Here is a 16,933-nt window from a genome sequence, read left to right on the forward strand (position 1 = left end):
AGAGGGAGAAAGAGTGGATGAGCAGGGAGGAAGGGCAGAGGGAGTGAGAATCTCAAGCAGACTCCCCACTAAGCCCTGCATGGGGCTTGATCCCACAACCCTGAGATCATGAACTGAGCTGCAGTTAATGACTGGATGCTTAACTAACTGAGCCACCCAGGCACCCCACAAAGTTTTTTTTTAAAAGCACTACCTTGGGGACGCCTGGGTGGCTCAGTTGGTTAAGCGGCTGCCTTCGGCTCAGGTCATGATCCCAGTGTCCTGGGATCGAGTCCCACATTCGGGCTCCTTGATTTGCGGGGAGCCTGCTTCTCCCTCTGCCTCTGCCTGCCACTCTGTCTGCCTGTGCTTGCTCTCGCTTCTCTCTCTATGACAAATAAATAAATAAAATCTTAAAAAAAAAAAAGCGCTACTTTGTAGCGCTTTTAAAAAGCTCTATTACAAAGCTGTCATCATCAAGACAAGACAGCATGGTACTGGCACAAAAACAGACACATAGATCAATGGAACAGAATAGAGAGCCCAGAAATAGACCCTCAACTCTATGGTCAACTAATCTTCGACAAAGCATGAAAGAATGTCCAATGGAAAAAAGACAGCCTCTTCAATAAATGGTGCTGGGAAAATTGGACAGCCACATGCAGAAAAATGAAATTGGACCATTTCCTTACACCACACATGAAAATAGACTCAAAATGGATGAAGGACCTCAATGTGCGAAAGGAAGCCATCAAAATCCTTGAGGAGAACACAGGCAGCAACCTCTTCGACCTCAGCCTCAGCAACATCTTCCTAGGAACAACGCCAAAGGCAAGGGAAGCAAGGGTAAAAATGAACTATTGGGATTTCATCAAGATCAAAAGCTTTTGCACAGCAAAGGAAACAGTTAACAAAATCAAAAGACAACTGACAGAATGGGAAAAGATATTTGCAAACGACATATCAGATAAAGGACTAGTGTCCAAAATCTATAAAGAACTTAGCAAACTCAACACCCAAAGAACAAATAATCCAATCAAGAAATGGGCAGAAGACATGAACAGACATTTCTGCAAAGAAGACATCCAGATGGCCAACAGACACATGAAAAAGTGCTCCATATCACTCGGCATCAGGGAAATACAAATCAAAACCACGATGAGATATCACCTCACACCAGTCAGAATGGCTAAAATCAACAAGTCAGGAAATGACAGATGCTGGCGAGGATGCGGAGAAAGAGGAACCCTCCTCCACTGTTGGTGGGAATGCAAGCTGGTGCAACTGCTCTGGAAAACAGCATGGAGGTTCCTCAAAATGTTGAAAATAGAACTGCCCTATGACCCAGCAATTGCACTACTGGGTATTTACCCTAAAGATACAAACGTAGTGATCCAAAGGGGCACGTGCACCCGAATGTTTATAGCAGCAATGTCCACAATAGCCAAACTATGGAAAGAACCTAGATGTCCATCAACAGACAAATGGATCAAGAAGATGTGGTATATATACACAGTGGAATTCTATGCAGCCATCAAAAGAAATGAAATCTTGCCATTTGCGACAACATGGATGGAACTAGAGCGTATCATGCTTAGCGAAATAAGTCAAGCAGAGAAAGACAACTATCATATGATCTCCCTGATATGAGGAAGTGGTGATGCAACATGGGGGCTTAAGTGGGTAGAAGAAGAATCAATGAAACAAGATGGAATTGGGAGGGAGACAAACCATAAGTGACTCTTAATCTCACAAAACAAATTGAGGGTTGCTGGGGGGAGGGGGGTTGGAAGAAGGATTATGGACATTGGGAAGGGTATGTGCTTTGGTGAGTGCTGTGAAGTGTGTAAACCTGGTGATTCACAGACCTGTACCCCTGGGGATAAAAATATATGTTTATAAAAAATAAAAAATTTTTAAAAAAAAGCGCTACCTTGAAGATTATGACTTAAACTTTAGAAGAACTAAGGTGATTGGCAGTGGAAGGAAACACAACATGTGTAACTACTTAACTAAAACTGTATTAATTTTTGAATCAACAAATAAACCAAATATATCTGAAGAATGCAGTATCCTTCAGACATTCAAAATATAGTAAAGGTAACAAACTGACGGTTGCCAGTGGAGAGGGGCAGGAAGTGGCAGCAAAATAGATGAAGGAGCTGGAGAAACAGGCTTCCGGTTACAGAATGATAAGCCACAGGATGAAAGGTACAGCATAAGGAATACAGTCAACAGTACTATCAGAGCATTGTATGGTGACAGACGGTAGCTACACTTACGGTGAGCATAACACATGGAGTTGTCAAATCCCTGTTTTGTACACACAGAACTAATGTAATATTGTGTGTCAACTATACTTCAATTAAAAAAAAACACAAAATGCAAATATATATGTATATTAAAAAACTTTATACCAGTAATGTTTAGAATTTAAACAAAACATACATTTCTAGAAAAACAAAATTATAAAAAAGGTGACACAAAACTGGGGCACCTGAATGGCTTAGTTGGTTAAGCCTCCAACTCTTAATTTCAGCACAGATCATGATCTCAGGGTCATGAGATCTAGCCCCGCATTGGGCTCTGCAGTCAGCAGAAGTCTACTTCTTTTCCTCTGTCTTCCTCTGCCCCTCCCCTCACTCATTCAATCTCTCTAAAATAAATCTTTTTTTTTTTAAACCTGACATGAAACAGAAAAATGTGAATTAGTTCTTATCTGTTAGAAAGACTGAATCTATAACTAAAGACCATCCACAAAGAAATCTGCAGGCCCATACAGTTTTACCCGTGGAATCTCTAAACATTTAAAAATAAATATTACTAATATTACACAAACACTTCCAGAGAAAAGAACAAAAAAACAAAAAAACTTCCCAACTCATTTTATAAGGTCAGCATAATCTTGATAGCAAAACATGACAGGGCATTACAAGAAAAGAAAATTCCAAGTTGGTATATCTTATGAATATAGATACAAACATTCTAAGCTATATGCTAGCAAACCAACTTCAGTAATATGTGGGAAGGATAATATAACTGATAAAATTATATTTTAAAATAACAAATTGTTATAATGTGTGAAATAATTTTAAAATAACAAGTTGTCCTAATGGGTAAAATAATAATCAATGTAGTTTGTCACATTAACAGATTAAAGGAGAAAAACTATATATTCATCAATACAGAAAAAGAATTTGATAAAGTTACTCACAATTTAAAAAAAAACTATTAGCATATAAGGAATAGAAGGGCAACTCTTCTAAAAAGTCAGATTTAAAACAAAAACAGAAACAAAAAAAGTTATAACAGACACCAGAATGGTGAAATACTGAATGCCTTCTCCCTAAAGTCATGAAGAAACAAAAGTGCTCACTGCTCACCCTCAACACTGTATTGAAGTTTCTGGCCATTGCAGTATGATAAAAAAGAGAAAGTACATAGATTGGAAAGGAAGAACTAAAGTTGTCATTATTCATAGGTAACACAAATGTGTATATATAAAATCTAAAAGAATCTACACACTATTAGAATTAAGGGACTTTAGCAAGGCTGTTGGATACTAGTTTATTTACAAAAAAACAAAATGCACTTCTATATATGAGGAAGCTTATTTCTTAAATGACACTTTATGATAACATCAAAAAATGTCTAACACTTAGCAGTACATTTAACAAAGGATTTGTAAGTCCTATACACACACATACACACAAACCATTTGGAAACAACACTGAAATTACAAGAATATCTAAATAAATGGACAAATAAATCACTCGTGGGCTGGAAGACTCAATATTATTGACAGTAGTCAACTGTCCCCAAATTCACACAATTCCAATCAAAATCCCAAGCATGTTTTTGTATAGGCATGTGATTTGATAAGCTGATTCTGACATTTATACGGAAAGGAAGAAAACCAAGAATAGCCAAGTCAATCTTGCAGAACCACACTGGAGGACAGCAGTTATCAGATATTACAGCTTACTACAAAGCTACAGTGACAATGTGGTATTGGCTCAAAGACAGATAACAGGCCAGTAGAATACAATAGGGAGTCCAGAAATAAACCTATGTATAGCCTCCCATATTTATGACAAAGAGACACTGAAGTATAGTGGAGAAAAGATAACTCTTCAATAAACAGTGCTGAGGCTATTAGATATCCACATGGGGGAAAAAGTATCCTGACCTCTTCCACATATTATATTTTTAAAAGGCAATAAAATAATAAGCTTCTTGGAAATAAAACAGCAACAACTTATTGAAATAGGCAAAGATTTCCTAACCAGAACACAAAACACACTTATATTAAAAGGAAAATTTCACAGACTGTAGTACATTGAAATGAGGAAACTTGTTACAGCCAATCTGCGGCCCACTATTTGGAAACCTCTTAATCTATATAGTCAGATAATTTACTCAATTCTCATTATGTAACATTCACATAACTACTTTTACTTTTGTGATGGATAATATCTTCATTTATGAAATTAAATCCATAAAACTCATAATAAGAACTTCAAATAATAGTGATTTCTAACAGCTAGGATTTTTAATAACAACTGGAAACTCAACAAGGAATCAAGTACAATTTGGATTTAATGTACCAAGTGGCATTGTTTTTTACTTATTTCTAAAAATGCAGTTTTACTTCTAATATTAAATTCTACTAATAATACTCAGTTATCACAGATGATAAAAATGGCAGGGAGGCACCCAGTGCCCTGTAAAGGAGATATGAGCAAAAGCCAACTTAAATCATAGTACAGGCCCAGAGCTGCTCTCTGACTAGCCAAGATCAGTCATTTGCTGCAACAACAATAATCTCAAAGATACAAAGTAATAAGCCTGTTCTTCTGTTTATTTAAATTATAAAATCAGGTGATTCATCTAAGATCATAGCTACAATAGAACAAACCTTCCTTTGAGTGGGGAAAAAAAAACAATTATACATTATTTTACTCAGAAAAGCCCTTCGGCAAGAAAGGGAGAGAAGTATAACAAAGATAGTATATCACCTTCTAGAAGCACAAATTTAAAAAGGTGTTAATGAAAAATTTCATACAGTCCAACTCTCATTCTCTGCTCATGCCACAGCTCATAAAGACAATGTACATTTATCTTTTACTGTGCGAAGGGCACTGTGTTTTCTCAACTACCAAGCATTTACCTTTGCAGCAAGCTGTAGTCCAATTTTGTCAGCTTCAGCCTCTAATGTTCTACTGTACGGTCTATCAAACATATACTAAGAAGAAATAAGAAAGAGAAGCTCCATTAAGGATATTTATTCCATAGTAAAAGGATTAACAAAATGCAATTTTTGAAATTAATTTCATGGAGCATCTAGGATAAAGTTTTTATGCTCCCCATGATTAACATTTAAAGAATACTATGATATAAAACAAAGTGCAGCTTTATTTCCTCCATCATAGATTAATATTTTAAAACATGAAAAGAATATTTAAAAAATTATGCCTACAGACTTCTGGAGACTCTACAGTATCACATGGAGTACAGCAATCCCCCTTACCCATGACTTCAGTTTCCATGGTTTGAGTTACCCATAGTCAACAGGGGTCTGGAAGCAGACGGTCCTTCTGACGCACAGTCAGGTCTCTAGCAGCCTAGTGCTACACCACAGCCTCCATCATTTACCTCACTTCATCCTGTCACATAGGTATTTTACATCTCACATCATCTCAAGAAGTTGATGCAGTACAATAAGATGTTTTGAGAGAAGCCACACTCACATAGCTTTTTTTACAGTATGTTGTTATAATTGTTCTATTTTATTATGAGTTACTGTTGTTAATCTTTTACTGTGCTTAACTTATAAACTTTATCGCAGATATGTATAAACGGGAAAAAACATAGTATATATAGGATTTGCTACTATCTGAGGTTTTAGGCCTATCCACTAGGGGTCTTGAATATATTCCCCTCTCCACACCCCATGGATAATGGGGTAGGAGTATCACTGTACAGGTATCCCCCATTTTCCAAAAGTTTGCCTCACATTACTTTGCTTTTACAAAAGACCTACATTAGTACCTGTTTTCACTGACCAAAAAAAATCCAAAGAGTATGTTTACTTTTATGAAAAAAAAGCCTAAAACCAAAGTGATTTAACATGAACTTTCAGAAAGCAGTGGATACCCGCACTTCTATTTTCCCAATTATAATCTCTACCTACTGTGTAGAGGATCCCCTAAAGAAACCTCATTAATGTAAGTTTTAATATTTTGATCATTTTGTTCTTACAGTTTTAAATTTTTTAAAAATTTTATTTATTTGAAGAAAAAGAGCACAAGTAAGCAGAGCAGCAGACAGAGGGAGAAGGAGAAGCAGACTTCCCAATAAGCAGGGAGCCTGACACAGAACTTGATCCCAGGACCCTGGGATCAAGACCTGAGCCAAAGGCAGATGCTTAATCGACTGAGTCATCCATGTGCCCCAGATCTCACATTTTTAAAGAAAACTGAAAAAATATAGCTAGATAATAACCACTGACACTACCAGAGAATTTATTTCAGTTAGAAAATTAACCATAGAGCAGACTTTCCTTTCTTTGATAAATTATCTTAATGCTATCCTTCTCTCCTAAGTATTGATTAGTTAGGGAAATGAAATTTTCTTTCAACTTCAATTAAAAAATACAAATAGATATCATAATTTTTTTTTATTTTTTTTTAAAGATTTTATTTATTTATTTGTAAGAGAGAGAGAGAGTGAGAGCAAGCACAGGCAGACAGAGTGGAAGGCAGAGTCAGAGGGAGAAGCAGGCTCCCTGCGGAGCAAGGAGCCCGATGTGGGACTCGATCCCAGGACGCTGGGATCATGACCTGAGCCGAAGGCAGCTGCTTAACCAACTGAGCCACCCAGGCGTCCCTAGATATCATAATTTTAACTTTCCTAATTACTTGTATTTATGTGAATGCTTTCCAGTTAAATTCTAATTTTCAGTAAGTACTAAAATTTGTATGCGATGGATCAATAGGCAGGACTTTTGAGAACAGAGTTATTAATAGAGGAAACACTTTTTCAGAGGTAGCTACATGTCAGTGATGTCTAAAAATAATATAATCAATCTAATCCATAGTACATGGACTACTAGATATGACTTTCTTCCTTCTCAATCATGTCTTTTTTAGGCTGTTTAACTGTATTGTATCATGTCATCACTCTCAATGAGCAGTCTGCAGGGGTCCATCAAGTCTACTGATAGCATAACTGGTTAAAAACATGGGCTTTAAAGGACAGAAACTTAGACTCAAGTCCAAATGCTGACACTTACTAACTGTGAACCCCTGGCTAATTGTTTAACCTCTCTAAGCCTGGTTGCATCATATGTAAAATGGAGTAGCAACAGCACCAACCTCCTAGGGTTGCAGACAGGATAAACTGAGGAAATAATAATAGCAGCGCCTATTTAATGAGTCCTTACTTTGTACTGGGTACTACACTAAATGCTTTATAATCACTGGTTCTCAACTGAATATGATTTTGTCCCCCAGGGACATTTGGAAATGTTGGAGACTTTTTTTTTTTTTTTTTTGAAGAGAGAGAGAGTGCACACAAGTGGTTTAGGGGCAGAGGGAAAGACAGAATCTTAAGCAGGCTCTACACTCAGCACAAGCCTGATGTGGGGCTCAATCTCATGACCCTGAGATCATGACCTGTGCCGAGAGATCATGACCCGAACTGATGAGGATCAAGAGTCAGACACTTAACTGAGCCACCCAGGCACCCCTGGAGACATTCTTGATTGTCACAACTGTGGGGGAGGGCAGATGTGGGTGAAAGTACTACTGGTATCTATCTAGTGGGTAGAGGTCGGATGTTCAGAGCAGATGTTTAGAGGCTAAACATCCTACAATGCATGGGACAATTCCCCACAACAAAGAATTATCTAGTCCAAAATGTCAACAGGCTTAGATTGAGGGATCCTACTTTAAAATGCATCTTAGGGGCGACTGTGTGGCTCAAGGGGTTAAAGCTCTGCCTTGGGCTCAGATCGTGATCCCAGGGTACTGAGATTGATCCCCACATGGGCTCTCCGCTCAGCAGGGAGCCTGCTTCCTGCCATCTCTCTGCCTGCCTCTCCCCCTACTTGTGATCTCTGTCAAATAAATAAATAAAATCTTCAAAAAAATAAAAATAAAATAAAACAAAATGCATCATTAAACCCATAACAGTGCTCTGAGTTAGCCAGTAATATGTCAATTTATAGATGAAGAAACTGAGACCTATAATTAGTGAAGTAATCTGCCTAGGTTCTATAGAATTTAGGTCTAACAGAGCCTAAATTCAAATATAGGTCCATCTGCTCACAGCTAGTATTCTTAACCCCATCCATAATTAATCTAGTGTTTATCCTAATACCTAACATATGGTAAGTAACCAATAAATCTTATCACAGCTTCTAAAACCCTACGTGGTAGCACTCTGTGTGGGCTACTATATTATACCTAAATCTTTTAAAATTACAAAAATATGACTCCCCAATGGTTATGTGAAGACTCCTGTTTCTTCTTTTCTCTGACAAATGAATGCCAGCAATTCCCCCTCCTTTATGACTTCCCTATCCGCATCCCCTCCTGCTCTCCAATCATAAGGAGCAAAGCTGTCTAGAGAAACTTTCCCTCATCACCAAAATTACTGGGGGAGTCTTGATTTAGGGAAAAAGAGCTCAAAAGAAGTAATCCCTACTTTATTTTTAATTATTAAAAAATTGGGGCGCCTGGGTGGCTCAGTGGGTTACGCCACTGCCTTCGGCTCGGGTCATGATCTCAGGGTCCTGGGATCGAGTCCCGCATCGGGCTCTCTGCTCAGCAGGGAGCCTGCTTCCTCCTCTCTCTCTCTGCCTGCCTCTCTGCCTACTTGTGGTCTCTCTCTGTCAAATAAATAAATAAAATCTTTAAAAAAAAAAAAAAATTATATGAAGTAGCCCGATTCATGAAGTATTTTCAAGGGAGAAACAGCTACAAGTTATCTTTCTCATGACAAAATCTTCAAAGTACATTACAGAAAAAAGCTATATACTGATAAATGAGGGGAAAACCACATTAACTCCTTTGACTTCCCAGCATATCAATAAAAGAAATAAAATTCTAAATATGAGACCCTATAACCTAAGTAATTACAATTCTTTTTTTTCCTTTTAAGAACCTTTATTTCGATGTAAATGCAGCCAGACGATACAGTAACACTGAATACAAGACTTAGTTATCCAATTTCAAAAGCATTTTGTCTCATTTTACACATTAGATTTAAACAGCACCCAGATGGCACAATGATGGGTCCTCCACAAATCATTAAATAAACAAATAACAGATTGTTCCTGAATAACCAAACCTCCCAGGACAAGAGAAAGTATATGAAAAAAAAAATATGTAAAACAAAATAATTAATCGTAGTTAACAAAGCAATTATCAAGATTGCAAGACCTACTTTCAGTAGTGAAGTGTTCTGAACAAAATGAGGACACCAATAAATTTTAAAAGGATTATCAACATACATAAGTACTAAAATGAAAGTTAACAAACACCTAATAAGATTATCCTTTCAGGGGCACCTAGGTGGCTCAGCTCAAGTCAAGGTCTCAGGTTCCTGGGATGGAGCCCCACATTGGGCTCTCTGCTCAGCAGGGAGCCTGCTTTCCCCACCCTCTCTGCCTGCCTCTCTGCCTACTTGTGATCTCTGTCTGTCAAATAAATAAATAAAATCTTTAAAAAAAAAAAAAAGATTATCCTTTCAGTATTTTCCAGGTAATTTTAATTTAACTGGGAGTAAGGAGACAAGGGTGGTAAAGCAGCTTCAGCAACACTATGCCCATAAAAATTTACAGGTTTTAAGAGTTTCCCATCAGAATGCAAATATTTGGGGAAAGGAAAAGTCATAGTAAGTACACCACAGTCACTATGAGAGACAAAACTGAAAAATCTAAAGGTAAAGATATAGAGGAAAGGATTTGTGACCAGGTTTTCTCTCCTTTAGACCAATAACTTTGTACCTCACCCCCCCACACACAGTACTGTGTTAGCCAAAAGTTACTAAGCCCTTGTAACACATCTATCCCCCATCAGTTAAAAGATATAGTATCTTCTAATTGGAATGCTCATTATTAAGAACATCCCCTAAAGGGACACCTGGGTGGTTCAGTTGGCTAAAGCCTCCGACTCTTGATCTCTCATAGGTCATGGTCTCAAGGGTAGTAAGGTCAAACCCTGCTGGCTCTACACTCTGTAGGGAATCTGCCTCTCTCTCCCTTTCTTTCTGCCCCATCACCCTGCTGATGCCTCTGTGTGTGTGTGTGTGTGTGCGCGCACGCGCGTGCGCGTGCATGTCTGCATGTCCTCTCTCTCAGGAATAAATCAGTCTTAAAAAAACAGGAAGGAAGGAAGGAAGGAAGGAAGGAGAAGAGTATCTCCTAAAAAGGAGAAAACTTAGACACTAAAATTTAGTAGCTGTATTTCATGGTATGTCAAAACATCTCTGGTATATCTCTGGTATCTGTTACTTTATAGTAATATTTAAAATATCTTCATCACAGGCCATTACAAATTCAACTTACTGTCTCACACTTACCTCCTGCAGTTTAGACTGTATCCACTGGCCCAAAAGTGCCAAACTATCTCGAGGGCAAATGGCCCAAATCATTGTGAGAAAAATCAGACCTAGGAAATCCAATAAATGAACCAAGCTAGCCTTTTCTGCCTGAGAATAATCAAAATAATGAAAATTACTTTTAATAAATTAAGAATATACAACAAAAAATAAAAAGACAGTATATACCTACATTTTCTAGTTCATCAAGTATAATTACATTGAATAATTTACATTTTAACTGACCTTCACCAACTAAAATTGCATATGCTTCTTCTTCCATGTGCATTAATTCATTCCCTCCCTTGCTTACATACTTGCTTATGTGTATATACATTCAATCATTCATTTACCTAGCCACCTAACATCATTTAGACACAATGACAAGTTCATGGATATGAATGTATATTCTTATATAGATATATAAGAATGTACACTTCTTATATTAACAAGCATAATAATTTTGTGAAATAGGTACAATTACCCTATTTTATAAAGAAACTAAGATGGGGAAAAGTTAACAGAGTTGCGAAAATTCACAGAGCTATTAGTAAAATGACAAACCCAGGAAGTTTTAGTTTCTAATACACTTGTTACTTTTTAAAGCAACCAAATGTGTTCGTTAAGCTTATACCTTTGAACAGACTAAATACTACCTAACATATGAAATAGTTAAAACACAGAAAATTCAGAAAAATATTGGAAATTTATTTCAAATAAAAGTCTTTTGGACTTTATGACCTAATATATGAGGTATAATTCATCTATGCAAGTTTGCAATTTTATCACTCTGGTATTTCTCACTAGGAAATAGAGTTTTATGAAGTTTTATATTTATTTAGAACAGTAACCAATTTTACTTAAAATAGCTGTCTTGAGTAGTAATTTCTAAATGCAAGTTTAACACACTGGATTATTTATCATTCCCTACTAAATTAAAGCTGATTAATAAATGTTAATGTAATGCTGATATTGAGTGTATAGGAATCATTACTTGAATGTATGAAACAAGTCTGACAACTAAACATAATCACTTAGAACACTTCTCTTAATGATATAATCTACCCTCACAAAGCATTCTTTGCTTTATTACATGAACCGTGTGTCATGAAAACAATTAAGGAATTATTTTAGCACAGAAGAGTAAAACTACAAATGATAAAGTCATTACTGAAGAGAACATCCTTGTTATTAATTATTAAAGAATATAATTGCTATTAGAGAGTTTTAAAAAACTAAAAAAAAATTTTAAATATGTATTTGTAGAAGAAAGAAAACATTAAAGGCTACATGAAATCAAACTGGAGACTGCTGAAAGAGAAAATACACTGCTGATAATGTGTAAGACCTCTACAAAAAATATTAATAGCTATTTTTAATTTTTAAGACTGGTATTTTCTTTTTGTATCTTATCTAATTAGCATTCCTGTCCTGACTGAGATGACAACAATATGCTGAATAAGGCACTGAACTAGAGGCCAGAAAAGTAAAGGCACAGAATATGAACATCTCTTAAATGCTAAAAATGACCAATACTAATTGACAGGTATGAAGCCCTTTCTTGAAAGACAATCTATTTTGATTGTTTAGATTTATTCTTATACATATTTGTTCGAGGAAAATGTTTTTTCTATTTTTCCATAACTCAAAAGAAATGAGGGAGATAATTACTATTTGTTCTTCAAAAAAACACAACTGAGGCCAACCTCAATTTATTAATACTTTAAGGAATAGACAGAATTTGAGAGGACTTTTAGAGAGATTAGTAACATTATCATTTCCATTTAAAATTAGTATTATTTGCATTTCCAACATAGCATTTCACAATTCTTTCACTATTTATCTCCTTGTTTTCAATTAGGAAATACATGTCTTTCTAATTAATGTGGACAAGAGAGACATGTTTATTTTTAATGAATAAAAATAAATATATGAGTAAATAAATATATTGGGTTTTTTGGACTCATACCAAGTCAAACAGATGTGTATTCACAGGAGTATAAATCAACCTTAATTCTATGATCCATTAAAATAAGCTCTACCAATAATCAGGTAACTATGGTAAAAAGAAGCAGTGTTGGATTTACAAACACAAGAACTGGGTTGAAATCCCAATCTGTCAGTTGGCCTCATTACTCATGTTACTTAGAGTCTTTTTAAACATGAGTTTCCTGGATGCCTGGGTGGCTCAGTTGGTTAAACATGAGTTTCCTCATACAGAATATAGAGATATTAAATACATACTTAATGAGAATGTTATTAAAATTATAATTGAGAAGGTATGTATTTAAAAGCTCAGCAAACTATAAAATGGCAAGACATCATTATTATTACTCTGCATTAATTATATATGGCATATCATTCCAGAGATTTTCTGAGATGCTCCAAGCAATCCTCTGAGAATGAATAAAAAAGTAAGAAAACTGATTTACCCACTTAAATAGCAATATCACTTTCATATAGTTAATTTTCTGAACAGATTACAAGTATGTTAATAATTATGGAAAGTTTAAAATCTAATTTGAAGTAATTAGATGTTGAGAATAATTACTTTTTAGCAAAAGAGACAGGTGATAACAATACTATTTAAGAGAAATACTAATTATTCAGGTACCAAATACTAAAGACCATAAAAATTCTCACAATTACCCAATCATCTTTTTTCAGGTAACAGAATAAGTCAATTACTGAAGATTAAAATTCTATCTTTTAAAGAAAAAGAAAACTGAAAAGCCAATTTTAAAAGATTTAACTTGCTAACTTCAAAGCGGTATTATAAGAACAAAATATTCATTCTAGGTACTTACAGCATGCCCAAGTACTGCGTGTGCTATTTCATGGCCCAGAAGGAAGGAAAGTTGATGGATATCAGTCACACTATTTAAAAGCCCAGTGAAGATAAACACTTGTCCATTCTGCACCATAAAGAAAATAATGTAAGCAAGTGGACACCTTAAAAAAACAAGGACATTAAATTGAACAATTAAACATTAGGTGTGAGAACTTTCACTTACTGGAAGCACGAAGGCATTTACATCTGGGGAATCAACCACATGAATAATCCAATTGATCTCAGAGATCCCTGGAATATCTTTATTGCATTCAATCAAATGATTAACCACCTCCTTAACCTTTAGGTATCGGGCATCCTTCTCAGTGAGCATATCATTTTTAAATTCGTCCATCCACTGAAAGATTAAAAAGTCATCTTTATCTTAGGAGAGTTGTAGCTCTACTACAAAATGTTTATACTGCTTCATGAAAAGTTATATGGCTACTTATTGTTGAACATTTTAATTTTTAATTATGTAAAAATCTACATATACTAAACACTCAGATCCTTAAATCTGAATTATTCAGGCAAAGGCAATGTGATTTCTCACAAATGGAATGAATTCTAATAACTAAGATTTTTCATATAAATTGGTTGAAATAAAACTTTTATCTTTTCTATTAGCCTATAAACAAATAAAATGCTAAAATATGATTTCTACTTTTCCTAAATATTTTGGAAAACAAAACTTTGCCTAGGGGAAAAAGATTTCACATAAGGAAATATAAAACAAAATCACTTTCATAACCTACTGAATAGAACAGCCTATACTTAATGAAAAAAAAACTTTTACCAAAAAAAGGACATTTCATTAATTTTAAAGGTTTATTCACACAGAATCGAAGGAAATTTCTGAAATTTTAGAATAGGCATGTCATTTTCTCTACACTATGTTGAGTAAGAATAGCCACCATATGAAGACACTTTTCTGAAGCTATATTCATGAGAAACCCTTTTAAGTGTAGGAAAATTAAAGGTGTTCTGAAAATATTACTTTAATTTCCACAAAATATGTAACTTCTTTCACATATGGAGCAAAAAGTTTATAACCTTCCCTGAGATATATTAAAAATAGATGTTTCTGTCATACTAGAATCTAAATAGTCTTTAGTATCAACAGCATTTTTAGAAAGCACAAGTCACCAGTGTAAACTGAAACAAAAAATATTACTATACTTCTGAAGTAGGCAAAATTATACATAATAACAGCACTTTATAATATCTCTATAAGAACATGTGATTCAATTTTCATATCAAGCAGGTTATTACATTTGTGAAAAAAAGGATATATATGAACACATAATTTTTTAAAGCATCTAAGTGATATGAATGGTAGAAGACATACTAATTTAACACTAGGCCTGCATCAATCTTTCCAGAACATTTTCCTCAAACTTGCTTCAGGTAAGACACCTGCATTTTAAGAAACACCTCCAATCTCTGTATAAATTCTACTAGAAGAGATCCATCTTATCTTTACTAGGAACAACCTTTTTAGTGAAAAAAATTGTTATTTCTTTTTTAATGGTAACTTTCCACTGACAAACTCAGAAGATTCATTGAAATAAAAAGCCACAAAGATTCAGCCATGCCAAAACTGTCAAATAAGACTATGAGACTTTAATTCAAAAATTACTGAGTACATGCTATATATGTGTGCTAAGAACTGGAAAAAGAGGATCTGTCCTCAAGAAACTCTCTAGTGGTATAAAATGCTTAACTTATCTCATACTTGCTAAGGAGTTAAGGCTTCTGAATTCCAACTTTATTTTGCATTCAAAAAATATAATAAATTGCCAGAAATGATATTTCAGAAAAAAAATCCTATTCTAGATTACTTTCAAGGTACAAAATTCTATTACATACTTACTTATCTAAAATATGTGTATACTAAGCATTACTTTGTACACTGTGCTAGTACTTAAGATAAAAATGATGAAACAGAGTCTGTGTTCCCACAGAGCTTAGGCTAACAAAGGAGATAGATCAGCAAATAAATAATTATGCAAATAATTATGTTACCCTCATGATAAGTGATTTAAGGGAACAGTACAGTATGCAAAGAGAAAACAAAAGTAGGAGACTGGACCACAATAGAGCCAAGCACTGGACACAAATACAAATGAGCTCATTCATAATTTAGTCTGGATGGATACCCCTAGAGCCTAAAGTAGCCAACCTGCGTAACCCAGCCTGGATAATCAAGGGAGGCTTTCCTGAGAAAGTGACATTTAAGGTGACATGTGATGAGCAAGAGTTAGCTGGGTGAGTGAGAAGAAAAGCAATGGAGGCAGTAGGAATACTAAGTACAAAAAGTTGGGGGCCTTTTGGGAAAATGCTAATTTTCTATCAAAGATCAACATTAAAAAGTAGTGCATCTTTCATCTGAAGAAACTTTCCTGCTTTGAGTATTATATTAAGCCATCTAATTACAAACAATTCTTAATACTTACTGCTTCATATTCCAGTTCTGATAAAAGTCTGAAATGTTCCTTCCCCAATAATAGTAGCTTCCTCCTTCCCGTGACAGGACTCACTTCCAGGTGAGTAAAATAAAACACTACAAACAGCAATCCAAAACTACTGAAACATAGGAGTAACTTCCATTTATTCTTTCTTAAACTTTCTTTAAATAGTTCCTTCTTGTTAGGAGGAAGTGCCTGCCACCATTTCCTTATGCCCCTAGAGTAAAAAGAAAATTCAAAGTCCTGAGAAGAGTATCAGCACATATCACCAAAATTTAATCTTATGCTGGGATTTTATGTCTTCAAACACTTGAATTTTTCTGATATATTTCTCTGTATAGATTGATTTTTTTCAATTTATAAAATTCTTAGTTAAATGATAAACACGTAATCAGTTATATAGAACTATAGTTAAAAATTCTAATGTTCATTACACACATTTTCTTCTTCAGTTATTTTAAAGGTGAACATTAAGTGAGTATCTATTTTACACAACTTGATTAATTAACTTTTATTGACTGTTTACCACATGCAAATCACTATTCGAATTGTTACACATATGTCATCTAATTTAACCTTCACAATAACCCCGTTAGACAAAAGAAAACTGAGACAGAGAGAGAAGTGAAGCAACTTGTCCAAGGTTGCAGAAGGGATAAGGGTAACTAGGCAAGGAGGACAATGTGATCCCAGAGTCTGAGCACTTAACCACTGAGTAGGGATGAACTGCCCCCATAAACATCTGAGTAGATTATGGTAACAATAATCTGTTCCTTTAACCATGATCCTCTGCACTGCTCATGAGACTTCTGGCACTACTACTATCTGCCAGTACTTCAGCAAGGTATAAGGGAAACTACCTCAGGATTGATTTCAGATGTAAGTCTTGCTCACCAGAAAAAAGTCCACTACCCCTCAAGAACATGACAAAGGAGAAGTAATAAGGGCTTAAACACTATAAATAAAGAAATGAGAGACGGTATGGTTAACACAGGAGGAGGTCTACTTTCTACCAGGCAACAATACTCTCTGTTGTTTACTGGGGTTCACA

The 16,933-nt window shown here is 35.2% G+C and overlaps 1 protein-coding gene across 5 annotated transcripts in view; it reads right to left on the reverse strand.

The window, feature by feature from the left end:
* Positions 1–16,933, reverse strand: part of OMA1 (OMA1 zinc metallopeptidase) — a 91,389-nt gene that overhangs the window by 63,299 nt on the left and 11,157 nt on the right. For all 5 annotated transcript variants that reach the window (XM_059135708.1, XM_059135704.1, XM_059135706.1 and 2 more), the window contains exons 3-7: positions 15,871–16,099; positions 13,599–13,772; positions 13,392–13,499; positions 10,567–10,695; positions 5,150–5,224 (exon numbers count right to left, since the gene is read on the reverse strand). In XM_059135708.1, coding sequence (XP_058991691.1) covers positions 5,150–5,224; positions 10,567–10,695; positions 13,392–13,499; positions 13,599–13,772; positions 15,871–16,099 — 715 coding nt within the window. The remainder of the gene's footprint in view (positions 1–5,149; positions 5,225–10,566; positions 10,696–13,391; positions 13,500–13,598; positions 13,773–15,870; positions 16,100–16,933) is intronic.

Source organism: Mustela lutreola, chromosome 10 (genome assembly GCF_030435805.1).
Source record: "Mustela lutreola isolate mMusLut2 chromosome 10, mMusLut2.pri, whole genome shotgun sequence".
Taxonomy (NCBI): Eukaryota; Metazoa; Chordata; class Mammalia; order Carnivora; family Mustelidae; genus Mustela; species Mustela lutreola.